We start from the raw sequence: 25,288 nt of genomic DNA on the forward strand, positions 1-25,288 counted from the left end.
TGCGACCTTCAGGGTATGGATTTCCTCAGCAGATTTCTGAACCTATTTTTCCTGTAAAAAAATTTCTGCTGCAGATTTTCCACTGATCCAAAACAATAAAATTATGCCAATACGACACAGATTTTGTTACAAATTTCCCCTTTAAGAATGAATTTGGATGATGTTGATTGTGTTGCAGAAAGTTCTACAATTGTCCCGTTCATCTGAAAAACTGTTTTCAGCAGCAGCAATTTCTGCAACAAAATCTGCAGCGTGGGAATTCACCTCAATGCAGAAACTCCCACAACTGCAAAAAAAAAAAATAAAGGTTCATTGCATTTAATCAGAAGGGGGTTGTTCAAATGAATGGGACACCCACTGACAACAATCAGCAGCGTATGCTTTCACCTTAAAAATCCACAGCGTTGGTCAGTTTCTGCTGTAAATTTCTTTCCGCTGCACATGAGTAAAATTTGGTAAAGTCTCATCTACTTTTCTACTACTGGAAAATGGTGGAGATTTTCTACCTGCAAATCTGGATAGAAAGTCTGCAGCGTATCTGCCCCACATTAACATACCCATTGAGGCCATTTAGATGGGCCAATAAAAAAAAAAAAGTGATGGGACAGAACAATATACAATTGTTCTGTCCCCATAAGGTTTCAAAAATCCAAGGAAATTCGAGGAATCAGAAAACTTCTCATAGGGATAAAATATAACTTTTATTCTGTCTTTAAAAGCATATGGCATTAGTTACAAATGCAGAAGATGAATCAAGCAACGTTTCGGCCAGGATAGGACTTTCTCAAGCCAAAATTACAAAAAGTCAGCCATAACAGTCCGAGCCTGCACAGAGTGGCCTTTGGTGCATGAGAAATATCCACTGGACTGTCCCCATACAGAGTCACGTTTATCAGCAGCACATTCCAGGAAGATGTGCGGTTGATAAAAATGATTTTATTTTGCATTGCTTCTTAATTGGGCAATTGCCAACCTGTTTAAACAGGCTAATAATCAGGAACGAGCATTGCTACGAATATTTGCCAATTATTGGCTCATCTAAATGGACCAATGCTCACATCTCTGAAAAAGGAAAAGCAAGAGTGGGTCCAGCTTTTATAATTCCTTCCCATTGACTTAAAAAAAATAATTAATAAAAACCTTAAACTGAGACCTCTCCAACCCAGCAATAGCAATCAATTATCAGTATAAATCACACTTTATATATAGTCATGGCTGAAAGTGTTGGCACCCTTGAAATTGTTCCAGAAAATGAAGTATTTCTCCCAGAAAGTTATTGCAGTTACACGTTTTGTTATAGACTTTTTTTTTTTTTAATTTCCTTTTTGTGCATTGGAACACAAAAAGAAAAAGGAAAGCTTAAAAAAAAAAAAAAAAAAAGGCAAATTAGATAGAATTTTACAGAAAACCCCAAAAAATGGTCCGGCCAAAATTGTTGGCACCTTTCCAAAATTGTGGGTAAACAACTTTGTTTCAAGAATCTGTTGCTCATTCAAACTCACCTGTGGCAAGTAACAGGAGTGTGCAATATGAAAATCACACATGAAACCAGATAAAAAGGGGAGAAGTTGACTCAATGGGGGGTGTGTGAATCAAAATTGTTGAAGAATATTAACAATCTCAATGTTACAAGTCCATCTCCAGAGATCTTGAGGTTCCTTTGTCCACGGTGCGCAGCATAATCACAAAGTTTAATACCTATGGCATTGTAGCTTAACCACCTGGACGTCAGAGAAAAATTGCTGAAAAGTTGCAACGCAGGATAGTCCGGATAGTGGATCAGCAGCCACAATCAAGTACCAAAGAAATTCAAGCTGTCCTACAGGCTCAAGGTGCATCAGTGTCAGCAGGAACCATCCGTCGACATTTGAATGAAATGAAACGCTATGGCAGGAGACCTAGGAGGACCCCACTGCTGACAAAGACATAACAAAGCTAGACTGCAGATTGCTAAAATGTACTTAAGCCAAAATCCTTCTGGGAAAGCGTCTTGTGGACAGATGAGACCAAGATAGAGCTTTTCGGTAAAGCACCTCATTCTACTGTTTGCTGAAAAAAGAATGAGGCCTTCAAAGAAAAGAACACTGAACTTCCACCATATTTGACTGTAGGTACTAAGATGTTTTGGGGTTGTTTAGCTACCTCTGGCACTATGTGCCCTGACTATGTGCAAGGCATCATGAAATCTGAAGATCATCAAAGGATTTTAGGTCACAATGAAGTCACAATGAAGTGCCCAAACAGGACAATGACCCAAACAAAGCACTGGAGAGTTCTGAAGTGACTAGCAATGAGTGCAGCTTTAAGGCTGTGTGCCCACTATGCATTTTTTAAGTGTTTCCGCAGTGGCAATTCCGCTACAGAAATGCTTAAAAAAGCACTTGGTAGAAGGCCTGTCATGTTTCCCAATGATAATCCGCATGTGCTGTGCACATGCTGCGGAAATTTCCTCTGCGGATTATCATTGCGGAAAAATCCACAGCACTACCAATTATTTTGCGGAAGCGCGGCGTGTTCGCCGCCATTGACTTGCATTGAAACGCATGTAATCCGCATCACTGAATCTGTACATGCAGAATCCATGCGATTCAATGTGCGGATGGTACCCGGGTTTGGAGAAGAGGAGGCTCTCCTCCAGACCGGGGTACCATAGTGCCTGTAAAAAAAAAAGAATAAAATAAAAAATATACATCATACTTACCTTCTGATGGCCCCCGGTCTCCATAGCGATCCGTCCTAGCTTACAGGCAGCTCACGGTGGACTAAAAGGACCTGCGATGACGTCATTCAGTCATGTGACGGGTCACGCGACCGCTGACGTCAGCAGGTCCTTTAGTCTACCGCGAGCTGCTGGCAAGCCGAGACAAGGACACCGGGGGCCATCAGAAAGCAAGTATAATATTTATTTTTTACCATTCTTTTACGGTCACACTATATATGCCGGTTGCATGGATTTATATAGTGTGACCAAGTTGTCAAGCACTTGCCAAGTGATGCTAAAAATCGCTTGGTAAGCGCTTGACAACACGCATGCGGAAATGCATGTGAAGAACGCTTCACATCCACATGTCCCTGGCAGGAAAACCGCATGTACAGTACAGACCAAAAGTTTGGACACACCTTCTCATTTAAAGATTTTTCTGTATTTTCATGACTATGTAAATTGTACATTCACACTGAAGGCATCAAAACTATGAATTAACACATGTGGAATTATATACTTAACAAAAAAGTGTGAAACAACTGAAAATATGTCTTATATTCTAGGTTCTTCAAGGTAGCCACCTTTTGCTTTGATGACCTTCAAGAGGTAGTCACCGGAAATGGTTTTCACTTCACAGGTGTGCCCTGTCAGGTTTAATAAGTGGGATTTCTTGCCTTATAAATGGGGTTGGGACCATCAGTTGTGTTGTGCAGAAGTCAGGTGGATACACAGCTGATAGTCCTACTGAATAGACTGTTACAATTTGTATTATGGCAAGAAAAAAGCAGCCAAGTAAAGAAAAACGAGTGGCCATCATTGCTTTAAGAAATGAAGGTCAGTCAGTTCGAAAAATTGGGCTAACTTTGAAAGTGTCCCCAAGTGCAGTTGCAAAAACCATCAAGCACTACAAAGAAACTGGCTCACATGAGGACCGCCCCAGGAAAGGAAGACCAAGAGTCACCTCTGCTTCTGAGGATAAGTTTATCACAGTCACCAGCCTCAGAAATTGCAGGTTAACAGCAGCTCAGACTAGAGACCAGGTCAATGCCACACAGAGTTCTAGCAGCAGACATATCTACAACAACTATTAAGAGGAGACTTTGTGCAGCAGGCCTTCATGGTAAAATAGCTGCTAGGAAACCACTGCTAAGGACAGGCAACAAGCAGAAGAGACTTGTTTGGGCTAAAGAACACAAGGAATGGACATTAGACCAGTGGAAATCTGTGCTTTGGTCTGATGAGTCCAAATTTGAGATCTTTGGTTCCAACCACCGTGTCTTTGTGCGACGCAGAAAAGGTGAACGGATGGACTCTACATGCCTGGTTCCCACCGTGAAGCATGGAGGAGGAGGTCTGATGGTGTGGGGGTGCTTTGCTGGGGACACTGTTGGGGATTTATTCAAAATTGAAGGCATACTGAACCAGCATGGCTACCACAGCATCTTGCAGTGGCATGCTATTCCATCCGGTTTGCGTTTAGTTGGACCATCATTTATTTTTCAACAGGACAATGACCCCAAACACACATCCAGGCTCTGTAAGGGCTATTTGACCAAGAAGGAGAGTGATGGGGTGCTACGCCAGATGACCTGGCCTCCACAGTCACCAGACCTGAACCCAATAGAAATGGTTTGTGGTGAGCTGGACCGCAGAGTGAAGGCAAAAGGGCCAACAAGTGCTAAGCATCTCTGGGAACTCCTTCAAGATTGTTGGAAGACCATTTCCGGTGCCTACCTCTTGAAGCTCATCAAGAGAATGGCAAGAGTGTGCAAAGCAGTCATCAAAGCAAAAGGTGGCTACTTTGAAGAACCTAGAATATAAGACATATTTTCAGTTGTTTCACACTTTTTTGTTAAGTATATAATTCCACATGTGTTAATTCATAGTTTTGATGCCTTCAGTGTGAATGTACAATTTTCATAGTCATGAAAATACAGAAAAATCTTTACATGAGAAGGTGTGTCCAAACTTTTGGTCTGTACTGTACAATCCGCATGCGTTTTTTCTGCCAGGGAGATGCAGAAATGCTCAGGAAAAATCCGGAGCATTTCTGTATCGTGGGCACATAGCCTTAATCTCATTGAACACCTGTGGAGAGATCTTAAAATTGCTGTTGGGAGAAGGAACCTTCAAATATGAGAGACCTGGAGCTGTTTGCAAATGAAGATTGGTCCAAAATTCCAGTTGAGAGGTGTAAGAATCTTGTTGATGGTTATAGGAAGCGTTTGATTGCCATTATTTATTCCAAAAAGGTGTGCAACCAAATATTAAGTGGAGGGTGCCAACAATTTTGTCTGGCCCTTTTTTGGGTTGTGTAAAATTATGTCCAATACACACAAATTTCTCTGAGAGAAATACTTAATTTTCTGCGACAATTTCATGGGAGCCACCATCTTCGGCTATGACACACACAGATTTTTCGTCATGTCGATAAGCCACAAGATAATAATTATGCATACAGAAGACCATTGTAAAGCTAAAGCAAATAAAGAAATAAATCAAACATTTCCATAATGAAAGAAAGTTTATACTAATTTTATAACTAGAAAATTCTTCATTCATCATCCTGTTTTCATCAATCTACAAGCTGGCAATACATAATGGCTACTCTTCTGCAATGGAAACCATTTCAGATTTTTATATTCCATTCATTCCTTTGTATAATATATGCAGTAAAGCAGCGGTTACTCTACAGCTGATGCACTACCGCTCCCAGCACGTTCTGACTGCCTATGATGTAGGAAAACTTGTGGTTTCCCTATAGCAGGCATTAAAGTTTAAATGCAAGAGATAAGATATGCAGATAACCTACTTGTCTTTTCCGATTGTTTCAAAATCCTTCACAACGATTTCCAATGATGAGGAATAGTCGATGGGTATTCCCTTCAGATCAAACTCAATAAGCTGGAAGAGAAAAGTGTGAAACAGGATATTTGTAGCTGTACATAAACCACAGCTATGTCACATTATACCACAAAGAAACTATCAAACAAAGCTCATTCTCCACCCCGGGTCATGAGATCCTAAATTCAATTTGTTTCCCTGCACGCCAATAAGTTCCAAAGTGAATGGACAGTATACACACAAAACACAAATAATGGGAAGAAAATACGGCTGCCCAAGAAACAGCTAAAATTAAAAGGTTGAATGGGGTCTCTCTTATCAAGACCCTTTTCATATATCATTAGTGCATATGGACGTCATAGATGGAGGACCTCCATTTAAGACCCCGCAGTAAGAGCAGGTCATTCAGACTAACCTGGCGCATCTGAAGCCTATGGGCGCCCATAGGCCACACCATTTGACCATTGTAAAGAATAAGGGGCTGATTCATTAAAGTGGTATTCCTATCTCTAAGATTCTATCCCAATATGTAGTAGGTGTAATAATAATAATTTTAACAAATACCTCCTATTAGAAATGTAGTATAGTTCTTCTGATTTGCTATGTTGCTTTCCTCATGTGCAGGGCATTGCAGGATCTTGGGTATCCATGGTTACGACCACTGATATAGTGACAGTTAGCTAGTTGCTAGTGGTCGTAACCATGGATACCTAAGGTCCTGCAATGCCTGCACATGAGGAAAGCGACATGGCGAATCAGAAAAACTATACTACATTTCTAATAGGAGGTATTTGCTAATATTATTACACCTACCACATAATGGGATATGACCTTGGAGATGGGAATACCCCTTTAAGACGGGCACTGTACAATGAGGGCACCATTAGATTAACATATGCCTATAACTAAGAGCGAGCGGCGGCCAAAAATGCTACTGCATTTATGGACTGGTGTAAAATCTTTGAGTTGCGCAAACATTTTGAAACTTATGGTGTTTTACGCCAGCAAAAATACTGATGAAATCGAACCCCTTGTGTCGCAGCAGCGTTACAGACGTCTAATAGATCCTCTTCTCCCACCTGTGCCCTAATTTTTTTCTATGGGTGCCCCAAAAACTACTGAGCATGCGCTCACCAATTTACAGAGCTCCCAAAGAAATGGAGAGCCGAGCATGCGCGCTCAACGCACAATACGACCCCAACCGCGCACAACGGGATTCACTATCCAGCAATTATGGTCTCTTGTCGAAATGTCCCATATATGTCAACCCCTTTAAGTACTGGGGACCAAAGATATGTGTTTTTATTAGGGTTGAGCGAGTATGTTCTGTCCGAGTACACTCGGGCGAGCTCCGAGTATTTACAGTTGCTCGGTGATCTGGTTGAATCGCTCCCGTGTACATGATTTGCAACTGTTTGACAGCTTTATTACATGTGAGGAATGTGTAAGAAATAGACATTCCTCCCATGTAATAAAGCTGTCAAACAGTCGCAAATCATGTACACGGGAGCGATTCAACCATATCACCGAGCAGCTGTAACTACTCGGAGCTCGCCCGAGCATACTCTGCGAAAGGGTTAACAGAACATACTCGCTCAACACTAGTCTTTATGTCATTAGTTCTTTCATAAGCTACCTACATCCTAATATATTTATACAGTCAGAAATGATACTGTTGAAAACACATCAAGAAGAAATTGTGAAAGCAGAAATGTGATTCAATAACGGCCATAATTTCTTAAGTAATTTCATAATTCTACAACCAAAATTTTAAAAGGGAATCTGTCACCAGGTTTTTGCTGACCCATCTAAGAGCATCAAAGTAGGGACAGAGATCCAGATTTCAGCGCTGGGTCCCTTACGGAGCTACTTGCTGTAGTTTTAATAAAACACTGCTGCAGATCTGCTAGTCTTCTCAATGATGACCTGCTGCAATGTAAACCTCAATATTCGTGAGTTCCAGCTATCCAAGGCTCTCCATCCACTAATTGGCAGCTTCCTGCCTATGCACAGTTCAGAAAAAAAAAAAAGTTGTCAGTGGTCTAGGTGGAGTTATACAGAAACCACCACTGGGAAGACTAACTGATCTAAATCAGCAAAATCCGGTAAATGACCCAGTGCTAGAATCAGGGTCTCTGTCCCTTATTTCATGATGCCCTCATATTGGGAAGCATAAACCTGGTGAAAAATTCCCAAGTTTGTAAAGTGCTGAGGTGCCGCAATTATGAAATGATTTGTTTGGCTTTATTTTTTATTTGCTGGGTAAAGTAAGGGATAATTTCGTTTTGTGCCCTACAAGTGAACTCAACATCACCATTACACATCACGGAACCACATTATTTCTAACACAACCAAATTTTTTTTATATCTTTTATGGTTTTTAGGTATGGTTGGTTTCTACGGTTCATGAGATCTAAGAGTTCTCAGACTTCCGTATGGCAAAGTTATACCTAGTTAGGAAGAAATAAGGAAATCAGGATGGTTTGCTTGCACACACAAGTTGCATAATAACCCCCACACGGGCTGTAATGCCGGCCAACATACTACATTTTCTGAATGCAATAATTTTGAACTATTTCACAGATGTGGAAAAGTGAAAAATGGAAATATCCCTAGAAAAACAAAGAACAAAAATCTATCCAATTATGTCCTTCAAAAACACATCTTATCTTCGCTATATAGGTTATTTAGAGTTGAGAAGAAAGATCGATTGGATCCTTATCCAGCAGCCACATCAGTAGACCTGAGAAATGCGAACCTCCTACTAAATCAGAAGAGGTCCAGGGATGTTGCAGGTAGCGGGAGGTCCGCAGTGCCCTGACGCAGCCGTTCAACCAGGGCCCCGAGAATCATTTTACTTAACTCCAAAAGTGTTGTCTATGAAATCATTGGTGGTTTATCATTAGGAATTACCACCAAGGTCCAATTGGCTGATATTTGCCCATTGTGATCCTCATCTCAGTTTGGATTTTCCTAGTGGGCCACATGCTGATAGTTTTTAGGATCACAGCACCTCATGATACTTTTGCTCAAATGGCTGCCATGGCAAAATAACTAGAGTGAACTACCAAATTTTGTAGACTGATTTTCTATTACATGGTGAATTTTATTATTCGAGTGAAAATATTTGGAGTTTTATTGCAAATATTAAAGGGATTGTCCGGCCTTAGAGTGACTGCAGACTTGTGAATCCTCACATTGAGCACACTGATTGCTGTGAAGATTCTCCGGTGCCAGGCACGTGCGGTCATATGATCTCAAGTATGTAATTTGCATACTTCCGGCCATATTCCAACTAGACTTGTCCATCCTTGCTCAATACATTTGCAATGAGCAAGGTTGTGTATGTCTAGTCGGTATGTGACCACATGTATGCAAATCACATATTTGTGATCACGCGTCCACCGCTCCCAGCGCACGCGATTTAAGAATTCACATGTCTGCAGTCACAAAGTATATCCTATAAAAGAAGGAAATACCAAAAATAAAATAAATTTAAACCCTAGAACACCACATACGACAAGAAACCCAAAAGAAGGTATTCAAACCAGGCAAAAAAAACAACATGTATATAAAATATTCACTTTATTAGATACACAAATTACATATAAAAACATAAGAACAAGAACATATAAAAAAAAATATAATAAGAGCTATGGGAAGGGGGAGAGAGGGTATGTCCTAAAAGAATTTGGCCAAAAAGAACAGTCCTTGCTGCCGGACAGCCCAGAGGTGCTTTCAAAAGGTCCCTGCACGTAGTCTGCACTATAGGGGCCCCTACCTTCTATGACGTCCATGTGCCCTAATAGGATATAAGGATAGTGGTTGTTCCTAAATCCCAAGAGGCATTTATGAAGAGTTCTCTGATAAACAGAAAGAACTTAATACATTTCATATTTGCTAAAAATCAAAGAAAACCCCCTAACACGACTGTGCAACCCACTTACCTCCTTCCATACTGGATTAAGTTCATTGTCTATGGACTTGGTTTTCTTTTTCTCCCCTGCAACGAAAAGAAAAGATCAACGATTGAGAAAAAGCAAACAGTATTACTATGGGAGAAAATGCAGGTCTAGTTAATTCGGTATATTCTACACTCCAGGAATTTTTTCCCTTATATCTCGCCCATTTATCGAGAACATGGACCTCCACTCCTTCCATTCTCTATGGGACTGCAGGAGACACTTGAGCCCAGTACTATCACTGGCAGTCCCATAGAGAATGAATGAAGTGGAGCTGCGCACACTATCAAGCAGCAAAACCCTCATTGAGCAGTAAGTTATCTAAAAATTAAAAAAAAGAAAGAAAAATTAAAACTTTGTCCTAAATCTTTAAAGGGTCTGCAGTAATTTTCACCCCAAGCTATTTATATTTCTGTAACTTTCAATGACAAGTCGGGCAATACCTTTACACGGCCAGTCCTTTCCTCCGTTACTGAGAAATCAGCCTCTGAATTTATATGCAAATGAGTCTAAAGAGCTATGGTAGATCTAAAGCCTCTGTCACTCCAGTTCTATTCTCCGCCCTCTTGCTTGACTGGCAGCTCCTTTGCCTGGAGTAACACAGCAAACATGCAGTTAGTCAAGAAAGAAGAGGTGGCGCTAGATGAGGAACAGAGCTGGAGTGACTGAGGCTTCAAATCTACCATCGCTCTTCAGACTCATTTGCAGATCAATTCAAACGCTGATTTCTCAATAACAGAGCAACAGGCTGTTTTCCCTGGTGTCTTTTTAATAGGCTTTGACGCCAGTCATTTTTTTTAATATCATATATAAAACATAGTGGCACTATGTACACTTCTTTTAGTGGCTTCACAGCTTTTAAAGCCTGGAGCTGTTAAAAAATGTGACAAAAGACAGAACATGTGCACAGCAAGTTGTTTTGACACTGCTGTGCATTATAATTCTTTTTTGGCAGTTTTTAAAGCACTTCTTTCAATGGAATCCACCTGATAAACGTGTGTGTACAAGCCTTTACAAGAGAGTCAGGAGATTTGCCAGATCTCTCCTTTTTTCCTCTAGTTGGCAAGTAGGACATACAGACACCTAGATGTACAAAACATTCCTGAGGAGCAGCCATTCATTCGCAGCTAATATCTACAATCTATTCTCAGGAATGTTGGACCTGACCACAAATAATAATATAGTTGCCCGTTTGCTCTATCGGCCGAAACCAACATGTACGTTTTGAACCTGGTGCATTTCTTAACTCCAAGTGCCGGACTGCACCCGGCATTAGATGCACCGACGTACATAATCTGTACACAGCTATGGAAACTATGACCATAATTGTGAACACATCAGAAAAAAAAAAAATGTAGAACATTTTTGCAATACACTGTGACTAATAAGCCATACAAGTAGTGATTGTACGGCACGCATGAATCACTACAAAGCACAGTAAAGCCACAGAAGGAAATATTGATAATTGCTCCATTGTGATCCAGCGTGTGGGATGATGCGGCCAGAGGATTCCTTACAAAAGGAACGGTTGTGCAAAGCTATTGTTCTAACAATAACAGATAGGGAAGTGCTAGTTCCCCTGTCCCTTGGCATTAAGGAGACCATAGAAGAATATATACAGTCATACAAAATATGTATGGACTCACTAAATGCCCTTTTTATTGTTTCCAGGATTCCTGGAAATGGGGTGGGAGATTTTTCTTCCTTTATTACGCATATACTATCCATTAAATTTACAGTAAATTCAAGTAATTCATACAAAAGACCTAGTGATTAAAGGCAATCTGTCCGCCTGTGCTTGCTTTAAATAATCACGTTGGGCTCTCGGTGCACCCTTGGTGTGGCCAAACTGTTCGGCGCACCCTCTCACCTGGTCGTTTTCCATCCATCTCCATTCTATGGCATTACTAAAGCTAAGAAGTGGTCAGAGATAGGTGGAAAACAAGGAGGTGGGAAGATGCATTGAACTGCTTGGGTGAGCAGAGGAAGCACCAGGTGCTTGGTTTGAACAGTCATTTTGTGCTGACAGACTCCCTTTAAATAACTGGTAGGGAGCCACCTTAGATTTGGGAGATATCCCATCAGGTGGACCCCATCTACTTACCATAAAAGATGAATAAAGGCTTTTATTCTGTGATCATTTTTCTTTCTAAAAACTAGATGCAGACGTGCATGTATTCTCTCATCCAAGATAATATTAGAGTTCAATTCTCTCGGATGAAAAAAAAAAAAATCCGACTTGTGCACAAAATAAGCAAAACACTGGTCCGGGTGTGATCCAATGTTTTGTCTGCTCGCCCTCCAACAAAAAAATATGACAATGTGCACGAGCCCCAAGGAGGATTATTCTATTAGGAAAATTTACATTTTGCAATTATTCATAATCTGAAGTTGTACAACAGTGTATGGCTATGTTCACACATAGCGTTTTTTCAGCGTTTTTTTTTCCTGCGGCAATCCTGATCTCTTGCCAGAAGGTTTGATCAGGATTTTTCTTGCATAAAGAGACAAAAGAAAATGGAAAAAAAACGCAGCAAAAAAGCATGTACAGTACAGACCAAAAGTTTGGACACCTTCTCATTTCAAGATTTTTCTGTATTTTCATGACTATGAAAATTGTACATTCACACTGAAGGCATCAAAACTATGAATTAACATATGTGGAATTATATACTTAACAAAAAAGTGTGAAACAACTGAAAATATGTCTTATATTCTAGGTTCTTCAAAGTAGCCACCTTTTGCTTTGATGACCGCTTTGCACACTCTTGGCATTCTCTTGATGAGCTTCAAGAGGTAGTCACCAGAAATGGTCTTCCAACAATCTTGAAGGAGTTCCCAGAGATGCTTAGCACTTGTTGGCCCTTTTGCCTTCACTCTGCGGTCCAGCTCACCCTAAACCATCTCGATTGGGTTCAGGTCTGGTGACTGTGGAGGCCAGGTCATCTGGTGTAGCACCCCATCACTCTCCCTCTTGGTCAAATAGCCCTTACACAGCCTGGAGGTGTGTTTGGGGTCATTGCCCTGTTGAAAAATAAATGATGGTCCAACTAAACGCAAACCGGATGGAATAGCATGCCGCTGCAAGATGCTGTGGTAGCCATGCTGGTTCAGTATGCCTTCAATTTTGAATAAATCCCCAACAGTGTCACCAGCAAAGCACCCCCACACCATCACACCTCCTCCTCCATGCTTCACGGTGGGAACCAGGCATGTAGAGTCCATCAGTTCACCTTTTCTGCGTCGCACAAAGACATGGTGGTTGGAACCAAAGATCTCAAATTTGGACTCATCAGACCAAAGCACAGATTTCCACTGGTCTAATGTCCATTCCTTGTGTTCTTTAGCCCAAACAATTCTCTTCTGCTTGTTGCCTGTCCTTAGCGGTGGTTTCCTAGCAGCTATTTTACCATGAAGGCCTGCTGCACAAAGTCTCCTCTTAACAGTTGTTGAAGAGATGTGTCTGCTGCTAGAACTCTGTGTGGCATTGACCTGGTCTCTAATCTGAACTGCTGTTAACCTGCAATTTCTGAGGCTGGTGACTCGGATAAACTTATCCTCAGAAGCAGAGGTGACTCTTGGTCTTCCTTTCCTGGGGCGGTCCTCATGTGAGCCAGTTTCTTTGTAGCGCTTGATGGTTTTTGCAACTGCACTTGGGGACACTTTCAAAGTTTTCCCAAATTTTCGCACTGACTGACCTTCATTTCTTAAAGTAATGATGGCCACTCGTTTTTCTTTACTTAGCTGCTTTTTTCTTGCCATAATACAAATTCTAAGACTGTGTGCACACGATGCGTTTTTAATGCGTTTCCGCAGCGTTTCTGCAGCTGCGGAAACGCATTAAAAACGCATGGTAGAAGGGCAGCAATGTTCCCCAATGGAAATCCGCATGTGCTGTGCCCATGATGCGGATTTCTCCGCAGCGTAAATGCTGCGATCAAAAATCCGCAGCATGTCCATTAATTTTGCGGAAACGCTGCTTTTTCGCCGCCATTGACTTGCATTAGAACGCATGGAATCCGCATCACTGTATATGTAGATGCGCATTCCATGCGTTCTAATGTGCGGATGGTACCCGGGTGTGGATGAGAGGACTCTCATCCAGACACAGGTACCATTTTAAAAAAAAAAAAAAAAGAATATATATATATATTTCTTTTTTTTTTTTTTTTTTTAATGGTACCTGTGTCTGGATGAGAGTCCAGAGATATATATATATATATATATATATATATATATATATATATATATATATATATATATATATATATATATATATATATATATATATATATATATATATATATATATATATATATATATATATATATATATATATATATATATATATATATATATATATATATATATATATATATATATATATATATATTTATTCCCGGGCACTTCACGATTGAATGAAGGACCTACGCTGACGTCAGAGTCATGTGACGGATCACGTGACGCTGACGTCGGCAGGTACTTCAGTATTACACTGCCGGCACGGAGGGAAGCAGGACACCGGGGGCCATCGGAGGGTAAGTATATATTTATTTTTTTTATTTTTTGACTTTCACACACACACACACACACACACACACACACACACACACACACACACACACACACACACACACACACACTATATAAATCCATGCCGGTTGCATGGATTTATATAGTGTGAAGTTGACAAGCACTTTCCAAGTGATGCTAAAATCGCTTGGGAAGTGCTTGTCAACCCGCATGCGGAAATGAAAGTGAAGACCGCTTCATTTCCGCATGTCCCTGGCAGGAAAACGCATGTACAATCCGCATGCGTTTTTTCCTGCCAGGGAGATACAGAAACGCTCAGGAAAAAATCCTGAGCATTTTTGCATCGTGTGCACATAGTCCTACTGCATAGACTGTTAGGGTATCAGCTGTGTATCCACCAGACTTCTGCACAACACAACTGATGGTCCTAACCCCATTTATAAAGCAAGAAATCCCACTTATTAAACCTGACAGGGCACACCTGTGAAGTGAAAACCATTTCCGGTGACTACCTCTTGAAGCTCATCAAGAGAATGCCAAGAGTGTGCAAAGCAGTCATCAAAGCAAGAGGTGGCTACTTTGAAGAACCTAGAATATAAGACATATTTTCAGTTGTTTCACACTTTTTTGTTAAGTATATAATTCCACATGTGTTAATTCATAGTTTTGATGCCTTCAGTGTGAATGTACAATTTTCATAGTCATGAAAACACAGAAAAATCTTTAAATGAGAAGGTGTGTCCAAACTTTTGGTCTGTACTGTACATCAGTGAAAAAAAAAATAATTTTATTCTGGTTTTGGCACAAAAAACACTGAAAAACCTGACACCTGCGTTTTTTTTTTTTTCACAACTCATTACTTCCCATGGGTGAAAAATGCTGAAAGAAGTGACATGCTCGGTTCTGCAAAAAAACAAACAAACATGCAAAGCACAAAATACTGATGAAATAAAAACTACAGTAAGATGTGTACATGAGATTTCTGGAATTTCAGACTTTGCTGGTACTGTAAAACGCAACTGAAAATTTGCATAAAAAAAACGCAATGTGTGAACATAGCCTATGGCTTCAAAAAGGTATAAAAAGGAAAAAAAAAAATGGATCCTTAGAAATATTTGTGGTCCAGTGACAGAAGGTAAACTAGACAGCATTACTGGTGTAATCCACTAGGATTTCATGTTACGCCACGTTCACACACTCAGTATTTAGTCAGTATTTTACCTCAGTATTTATAAGCAAAAACCAGGAGAAGAACAATCAGAGACAAAGTATAATAGAAACACAACACCACTTCTGTATTTATCACCCACTCCTGATTTTGGCTTACAAAAAACTCAAACACTGAATGTGTGAACATGGTCTTACTGGTGTAATCCACTGGGATTTCAGTAGTCATAATGGTAATTTACCTGAAATTTTAAGGAGAGAAGGGTGGGCTGCCACTCTGTCGACAGAGTCCTGGCTGTCTAGTGATAAAGTGCTCCCAGTCCAAGGAAGATGGGTATTGCCAACCTGCAGGAACCATTTTAAATGACTGGTATGGACAACTAGCATTAAAGGGGTGGTCCGGTCTAGAACAACAAGTCTGCAGTCAGTCACTCTGTGTCACGCAGACTTGTGAATCCTCCCAGCGCACGCACTGTGCGCTGCGAGGATTCACTGGAAATGGCGGTCAAGTATACGATATGCATACTCTCTGGCATAACATGTCTAGTGGGGGCGCCCTCGCTCCATACGCTTATAGAGCGAGGCTGTGCCCATTAGACAGGTTCTGCCCGGGAGTATGCATACTGCCTACTAGATACAGTGCGTGCACTGGGAGGATTCACAAGTCTGCGCCACACAGAGTGACTGCACGTGTCATTCTAGACCGGACAATCGGTTCTTGAAGTTTGTGTGTTGGTAAAAAGAAAAATAATGAACAGGCTTAATGGTCTAAGTGACTTTAATAAGGGCCAAATTGTGACACCTAGACGATTGCGTGAGGGCACAACCAAAACAGTATGTCTTGTAGGGTTTTCACAGGACGTGTGAATGAGGCCTTACACAGCACAAAAGATCATTTCACGTTGTGTTCGTCCATCAGGCGATTGGCAGCAGTGGGATTATCTTGAAACGAGGAAAGCTCATTCACGATAATTGTGTGGGGCAAACGGACCTTTGTGGAGTCCATGCCTTGACCGGTTGGAATGGTTTTAGTAGCATGAGGAGGACCACACAATATTAGGCTAGTGGTTTAAATGTTATGGCTAATAGGTGAATGTGATAGGCTGTACACAAACAAGATCTATTTAGGTTTTAAAAACAGGCTTCCCCTACAGACACAGCATCTATTAACCTACGGAGACGGCGAGTACAGAGCAAACTAGGAAACACTGTGTACACAAGGGAGGGTAACGCAGCCGAATTGTCCAATGAATAAACAGAGGATCAAAAGACGACTCTTCGTTAGGCAAATACTTGGCTGCGGAGAATGTGGGAATATGCGGCCTGAGTCAGCCCACGAAAACCACGAAGCCGGCACTGTCCGCCTCCTGTGTCACTGGGAAGAACAACATTAAGGGACTCCACTTTATAATCTCACAAAGTGCAGAACGGTCAGTCTTCCCGTTACAATCTGTTTGCAGGTGGGAATTATTCCTCAAATAAAATTAGGCATAAATCATATTTGGGTTTATTTCCATATAGAGCAGTCCGCCGTGCTCCCATCGCTGCGGCAGGAAAACATTTTGCAGATTCCTCGTTCGCAGTTATCAAGGGAGAGGCAAGAATTTCCCACGGATCAATCACTGAAACCAGGGAATACGAGTAGGGCCTCATTCAGACGTCTGTTTTTCAAAGACCTGTGAACAGCCATTTAGGGCTTGTGCACATGCTGCGTTTTTTTTTTGTTTTTTTTACCCTTGGGGGGGGGGGGGGGAGCAAAAAAACAAAAACTAAGGCTGCACTTTACAGTACGAGCGAATGAGAGTTCTGAACGCTCATGCACACACTGCTTTTTTTTTTTTTTTTTTTTACTTAAAATCTGCAGAGTAGCAATTCTTTCAGCATTTTTTGCAGCAATTTTCACCAGTTCAAATGAATGGGGAAAAAAATGTAAAAAAGGATGTATTTTAGGCAGTGTTTTTCCTGTCAATAATCTGGTATTTGGCACTGAAAAATCTGCTGCAAATACTTAACGTGTGCACATGCCCTTAAGTTTTATGGGGGTTTTTTGTGGACCAAGTGTCCACAAAAACGCCAAAATTACAGACATGTTCATTTTTGATCATGTATGAAAGTTGCCAATGCAAATCAGTGGCTGCTAAAAACAGATTGCACTCAGCTGCCATCCAAGTGCTGCCTGTTTTTTACTGTTTAGTGAGTAGAAAATGCGACGAAAATGTACGGACACAAAAAAAAAAAAAAAAATGAAAATTGGAACCAACACACTTATGAAAAACAGTTCATTTTTCATACTAGAAAAAAAAAAACAAACAAAACATGAAAAGTTAAACTTTATACAGACTAATGGAGAAATGTCCAAAATGTAGCGCCCTTCTTTTCCATGACATGCATTATAGGACATAGAGAATGCAATTGCAGAACTAGAACCACCCTGTTAATTAGGGAAAAAAATGTAATAAAACGGATTCTCCAGGGGCGTAACTACAATAGGTGCAAGGGTTGCAATCGCACCCGGGCCCTAGAGTTTAAGGGGCCCCAAAAGTCTCTCTGGCCCATATGACCAAGACTAATACTATTTAACCACTTGCAATAATTGGGGGCCCCGTCAAAGATTTTGAATTTGGCCCATGAACTTCAAGTTACGCCACTGGGGTTCCCTACTCAGGAACTTCTCAAATAAGCAAGTGAAGAATAATTACAAAGAGATGCTTCTCCTATGGAGGCCAAACAGCAGCCAGACGATGCAATGGGCTATCATAGCACGTTCATGCCATGCAGACTGCTCTCAGTTGCACAAGCAATATGTGGCCCGGCGTTGCCATGTTCAACAATGGTTCCTGGGATTAGTCTCCCACTGAGCACATCTGGGACATCATTGATCATGAATTGCAAAAGGAAGCTGCCAGCGGCGGATCTTGATGATATGCCTAAGTACATTCAGCGCAGCAGAACATTCCTCAAACATTAATAATCTTATTGATAGCAGCCAAGGTGGTTAAGTGCGGAGATTTCTGCGCTCTTCTACTCGATATGGAATAAAGAGAGATGTTTTTAAAATGTTATTCCATATCAGTAACATATCCATCAGTCCTGTGATTTCCATCATTCCACGACTCTACAATTTCAACGTTGAGCAATGTGTATTTACAGCATGAAGGTAAAAGCACAATCTACACAAAAAAAAAATATGCACTGAAGAACATGCCGAGATTTGTGACTAAAAGGTGTAGTTACACAGATTCAATTCTACATGCCCATAGGATATAAAACAGGTTGTGAGCCGGGCCAACACCCACACTAGTACTGAAACAGTAATGTATGAGCTCAGTTACCGCAGGTAAATACCAGACTTGTTTGTGGAAACTACTGGCGGGCCCTTACATGGGACGGGATGGGCTTTATATGCTACATAAAATCCAACACGTTATAAGTAGTTGCATGATTATACATTAACAAGAAAGCGCGGAGTGACGCTGAGGTCAAAGCCTTTCGGAGCATGCATTGTACAATGCAAATATTATATATATATTTATATCAACCCTTTAACGAGCCTTGCCATATGAATTTATATGGCAAGGCTCATTAAAGCACCACTCCAACGTTTTTTTTATTTTTTTATTGCACAGCCGGAGTGGTGCTTTAAACGCAAGTCCGCAGTCTCATACTCACCTGCTGCCGCCTTCATTATTTTCCAGTATCGGCAGCTCCAGTGTTTCATGGAGCGACGCGGAGGTCACTTTTCAACAAAAGTCTACGAGAGCCTCGTTCAGGCCCTATTCTGGCTCTCATAGACTTGCATTGAGAGCTTGTGACGCAATCAGAAGCTGCAGTCGCAAGATGGCGCCGCGGGACAAAACCGTCACCGAAAAACAAATACGACGATGGAGGGTGAACATATAACCGAGGGAAGGGGACTTGCGTTTAAAGCGCCACTCCAGCACTGAAAAAATAGAGACATGCTGGAGTGGTGCTTTAAAGGGTTGATAATGACTTTCAGGATTGCTACTTCCAATAAGTGGCGCTAGAGTTAAAGTCCTCTTCTTCTCTGAAGAGACAATTTGCATTCTCTAGACATCTGCATATCCAACAGCCAACCCATGACCCACGGTGGCCATCACAGGGTCCAATGTATTATAACAGTGCAGACAGTTATCAGCCACAATCTCCGGGCCAAGGTCCCAGCACATCCTCTTTTGTTTTGTGTCCTTTACAGAACAATTTATGAAATTAGCTGTCTGACATCTCATTACAATAGCTAAACCAGCCCCCTTCTCTGTCACAGCTAATGTAACGACAAAGCGAAACGCGTTAGCTAATAAATTGAGCACATACATGTCTCTGGACATGCACCAACACGGAAACACTGTCCAAAAAAAAAAAAAAAAAAACTAGAAGAGGGTTTACCCAGATCAGAGCTTGAAGCTGAAGATCGGGAGACCTTCCAGATCAGAACATGCAAAATTGACCAATTTGAGGACATTTTGCTATAATTTTTGGTTTTAGCCTGGCAACTTGGCAAGCTGATTAAAACACAAATGCTATTAAAGGGTTATTCCACCTTTGTTTTCTTGCACAGTAGATGGTGAACAGCACCGGTGACGTCAGGTCTACATATATCTGCCCAGGAGGAAGGCATGATTGACAGGTGCAGGATACTTGTCATTTGTGAACGTGTCCTGGCAGATATCTGTAGACACATCATTAGTTACCACCTAATAAATTAAGTAGCATTGAAAGAACCCTTTAGAACTTTTCCTATTTATCTGTGCACTTTAAAGGCACAGTGCAAAATACTAATTAGCAATTCTAACAACTTATACAACACTGCCCCGGCCACAACCTTACAGGGTCATATAGGTCAGATACTGAAAATTTGTGACAAATCTCATGGGGATAGCTACGGCTATGGATCCCAACTGCAATGTTAAAAGTCACCTTTGAGGGGTGTTTATGAGGCAGGAGATGGATGGGAGGAAGAATATAGAGCGCAGAACATCCAAGGAGGAGAGGAAACCATAAAATCTATCAACAACTAATGACTCCAATTTTAACTTTTCAATCTACAGATTAGAAGGTAGAAATGTATTTTTTTCCTTTAGGTATAATAGTGGTCATTGCAGACTGGGGCGTCCCATAAAGAGGAGCTGACGATCAGGGCACCTCTCAAATGTGAAGTATATTAGTAAGTTGCATAATTTAGCTTCATTTAATTACACAACCCCTATAATATACACTGATATATTGTAGCAGGAGAGTTTGTGCTGTTTTGTGTTTAGCTCATAAAAGATCGCATAGAGTGGATGAAAAATAAACTTTCAGCTGTAGGAAGTCTACAGTCTCTACGTGTGGTCAGCCTCTGGATGTAACCAAGAATGTCCTCAACCACTGACGGCAAGCAGACACATTGGTATTAAAGAAATGTTCCCAAGCTTGTAATCCTATGAAGAATGATTCCATCTTGAATGGAGCAGAGGTAAGCATGCTTAACCTCCACTCCATTCATTGTCTATGGGACTGCGGGAGGAAGCAGAGTACAGTGCTCAGCTATTTCCAGCAGTCCCACTGACCACCAATGGAGTAGAGGTTGCTCACTTAAGTCCCTTTCAGGATGAGCACTATTCTTAAAAAGGAACCCGTCTTGTAAAAAAAAAAAAAAAAAAAAAAAAAAAAAAAAAAATCTATATTAACCAACAGATTTGGGGTTAATCAGCAGGTTAATAGTGTTCTGAACCTGCTCAGCACCAGCACTCAGAGCCCCGCTGCCGGGGGAAAATTAACTTTATTCCTCCCGGTAGTGTTCAGGTTTCAGACACCACTCTGTGTATAGAGAGAAGCAGCTGTAACCGCAACCCCCCCTCCCCCCGCACTGACTGACAGCAGCATCGGCATTAGTGCCGGCAGTCAGTCAGTGCCGGGGGAACAGTTTCAGCTGCTGCTCTCTATACACAGTGCAGTGACTGAACCAGCGCCGGCACCCCCCCCCCACCCCCCCCAAGACTGAAACCCGAACACTGCAGGGAAGAATAAAGTTAGAGCCCCGCTGCCAGGAGCAAGAAAAGTGCAGGCGCCGGGCAGGTTCAGAACGCCATTAGCCAGCATATTAACCCCATATTTGCTGGTTAAGTGTTTTTTCACCTGACTGGTCCCAGCAGACAGACCTGTAGAGCCCCTCATTAAATGAAGCAGAGGTGCGCATACTCGACCTCTGCGTCATTCATGGTCAAAGGCACTGCCCGAAGACCCATAAACAATGAACGGAGCGGGGGCAGAGCATGTGCACCTGCTCCATGCAAGCCAGGGCTGCAGAGTCCCTTTCTCTGAATCACTGGGGTCCGAACAACTACTAATTTTGAGAAACTTTTTTTTTTATTATTTTTAAAAACACTGGAAAAGTAGATTTCTGTGATCTTATCACCCATTTTCTGAACACTAGATTCTCATTCAGGAAGTAATTAACCTCTACAACTGAAGCGCAGAGAGAAGAGTTGCCAAACCCCTCGGGGCGATACACTGTGGGTAATAATATTGGAATAATAAAGTTATTACACAGAAGCACGTCAGGACTACAGCATGTACGAGAGAACCTGACTGCAGATTTATTGATACAATGTACATGATTACGTCTCGTAGATACTTCTTTCGACCTACGAAACTTGGGGGGCAAGACCTAACTGAAAGGGGCTGTGGCTTTTTGGAGAAGCAGAGCAGCCTGAAATTTAACAAAAATTTTGCCAAAATTTGGGCACAAATTGTTGGTGCAAAGTAAACTAAACTGGATATCATAAAGATGCACCAAATATATCCTTCATCATGATTGGTTGGGATCCCAGTGATTAGTAGGCCATCACCTATCCCTCCGAAAACTTCTACTCTTGGTACAACAGCCTTAGGTGATTAGAAAGAAATTTTACTCAACTTCTTTGGATATAAAATTTTTGTATCAAAAGATACAGATCAATTGTTGAGACTAATGCAATAATTCCATCACTATCAATATCTTAGGTCATAACCGGTTAGGTTGTTCTCCAACATGATCCGTAAACCTTTCCCATACTACGCACAGGGTTTGCTCACACGCATATTTAAGCCGTTTTCAGTCTGCTATCACTGTGTGTGAACATAGACAAATTCTAGGAGGAAGAATTGAAGCTTAAAGGGGTTGTACCAGCACAACCGGTAGACAGCCGGTTTTGTCAAGGGAAGGCAGACATTTGCCCTACAGTGTCAGCTGCGTAGGAAATGTAGTATTACATTGAGATTTTTAAATCATTTATGACTTGAGCTAAATCAGAGAAGGCCTCATACTAGTGTAAGAGCAAACCCTTTGAAACCTCAAGCGGTTTAAATAATTAATATTCATTATTTGTCTACTGCTCAACTGCAGATCTTTAGGTCTCCATGGTAACAGACTACAAAAACATTGTGTAGTCTGCATAGAACAATAAAGAAAACTACTCACAGATATGGACCTTCCCTTTAAGTCAGTACTCCAACAGGTGAATTTCCCTGTGTCTTGGTCATGTTGTGTATTGCTAAAAAAGGCAGAGATTTTGGTATGTTTTTGAACAGAACGAGAAGAACAGTATAATAATATAAGGATAATGAGGGCTAATACAAGGCTGGACAGGTCTGATGTCAGATTAACATGCCTGGTATAATGAATGGTTGAAGCTGGAAGCAAATAACGTGGCGAGAAGTTCCAAAAAGAAAGAACAAAGCTTCTGTTCACACGGCTTTTACTTCCTTTATTTAAAGGATCCATGACAGATGTGGTGCATCCGTTTTACATTAAATACCAATAGAAACCAGTGACTTCTAATAGGTCCTTGTTTAACCTTTGCTGGTTAACCTTGTGCTGCAGACTACAGACGACTCCATCTAGGCTTGTGGTGACCAGACAGGTTCCAAGAAGTCTTGGCGATCAGAACCTTCTTCTAGTTTAACCCTTTAACCAAGCATGCTCGGGTGCTTCCCGAGCATCTTCGGCGTGCTCGCATATTATAGTCGAGTCCCTGCGTCTGCATGATTTACAGCTGTTACACAGCCGGAACACATGTGAGGAATCCCTACATGTGTTCAGCCTGTCTTACAGCTGTAAATCATGCAGACGCAGGGACTCGACCGTAATATACGAGTACACCGAACATACTCAGCAAGCACCCAAGCATGCTCGGTTAAAGGGTTAAACGAGCATGCTTGTGTAGCACCCTGAGGATTCGGCTGCTACAGGGGTATTGCACCTCAACCCAGAGGTGTGATATTCCACTCCCGGGTAAGGATGGAGTGTGGAAATGAGCTCAGTTAGCTGCATGCACTACACACATCCCATTTCCGAGGAACAGACCGATGGTACTCCCACTAGAGAAATGTGCAGGTACGACAGTGTCTGTTCCTGGCTGGAGTGGGAGGGGGGTGGAACATCCCAGTAGTGTAGGGGCAGATAGGGGGAGCAGCCTGGGTAAAGCTAGGAGCTCATTGGGTGCTGGTCACCTGAGCTCACACATAGAGGGAGTATATAAGGTGGGAACCATCTTAGATCAGGGTCAGTCTGTCAGTCTTTTGTCAGAGCAGAGGAGAAGAGCAGCTCCAAGGCCCAGAGAGAGAGAGAGGAGAAAGAAAGACCCAGAGGGGGAGAAAGAAGGAACTCCAAGAGCCCAAATTAGACCAGAGGGTGAAGAGTTGGCAACAGGGTACCGGATCCCAAGCTGGCAGAGGCTACAGCACACCTTAGCCAGGAACCGGAGGTCGTGGGCAGGATCTGCCACGATCACCCACTAAATCCACCCGGAAGGCATACCACGAATAGGGTCAGGAAAGCCAGAGAAGGTTTTACCACCAAGAGGCCCGAGGGAGCCGGACATAGGTGGATCCCTGGTGGGGAAGGCCAGAGAAGAGGACAGGACAGAAAGGGAGCTCAGGACCACGCTCCAGAATCACCTGGGGGTTGGCCGAGTCCAGGACCTGGTGGACGCAGCACGGCTCGGGCGGTCACTTAAGGCCGGAGTGACCAGAACAACTGCAGTAAGTAAACAAACCCTGAACTGCACAGCCCGACTCTGAGTCTCATTTCCATCCCCGCTGCACCACCACAACCCCCATCCTCTGCAACTGACCCCCTGAGGCTATACCCCTCCCGTTGGGGGTTATACTACCTAAGCTGCACTCACATCATCAGCCTCAGTGGACCCTGCTGCAGCGGCGGCCGTATTGACCGCAAATCAACGGGTGGCGTAGTCGACACAAAAGAACATCTAGTAACATCATAAGGACTGCCACACACTGAGCTTGACACCCTGGGCACGGACCGGGTCACCGCCACTCGGAGACTACAACCCCCATCTGATCCGGCTCCGGGTAATCCCCAAACAGCACTGGCCCAGGGGGCGCGTCACGTGCTCGCTCATCACTAATGTGCACCTGTCCGCCATGCAGGTGAGATGCATATGGACTCAGCCACATCCACAATATGTGGATGCGATCAGCCCGATATTTCACATATCTTGTGGACTCGGCATTAAAAGCGTGGTCCTATCAGGAGTATAGAGCTCCCCAGCCTCCTGACTTCCTGGTTGCTGGATGGGCAGGCAGCAATCCTGCTTGAGTGACAGTTCAGGCCAGCGGCTTCCTCGCACAGCTAGCCTCTCGATGCTGTTTATATGGAGGCAGCCTTGCCTTTTTAGCATCGGAAAAGCAGCAAGACTGGAGAGGTGGCCGGGATTAGGAGCAAACCACGCTACACCGGTCCACCTGGCCTCAATCATTAGGAAAGAGCTTGTAAGCACTGAGCATGTTCGGACAGCGCTCCTACAGCAAGCAGTAGCTGGTCCCTTTGGTAATAATTAGGAAAATTAGTTATATCTGAAGAATGGGGGAAAATTTTAATAAGTTATGATTTTGCAAAGCTGATTTTTTTTTTCTAGTCACTAACTCAACATATCCATCTAAGAAGATGGGAATAATCCTGTACTGAATGTATCAATAGATTAGGGTAGAGGAGAAGGGCAGCACGGTGGCTCAGTGGTTAGCACTGCAGCCTTGCAGCACTGGGTCCTGACCTTTAAATCCCACTAAGGACAAC

General features: G+C 42.2%; 1 protein-coding gene across 4 annotated transcripts in view; it reads right to left on the reverse strand.

The window, feature by feature from the left end:
* Positions 1-25,288, reverse strand: part of MYOF (myoferlin) — a 152,442-nt gene that overhangs the window by 115,513 nt on the left and 11,641 nt on the right. For all 4 annotated transcript variants that reach the window (XM_073685255.1, XM_073685254.1, XM_073685252.1 and 1 more), the window contains exons 2-3: positions 9,496-9,551; positions 5,517-5,608 (exon numbers count right to left, since the gene is read on the reverse strand). In XM_073685255.1, coding sequence (XP_073541356.1) covers positions 5,517-5,608; positions 9,496-9,551 — 148 coding nt within the window. The remainder of the gene's footprint in view (positions 1-5,516; positions 5,609-9,495; positions 9,552-25,288) is intronic.

This window comes from Phyllobates terribilis, unplaced genomic scaffold (genome assembly GCF_046119375.1).
Source record: "Phyllobates terribilis strain yellow unplaced genomic scaffold, ASM4611937v1 Scaffold_5__5_contigs__length_657084704, whole genome shotgun sequence".
NCBI classification, from domain to species: Eukaryota; Metazoa; Chordata; class Amphibia; order Anura; family Dendrobatidae; genus Phyllobates; species Phyllobates terribilis.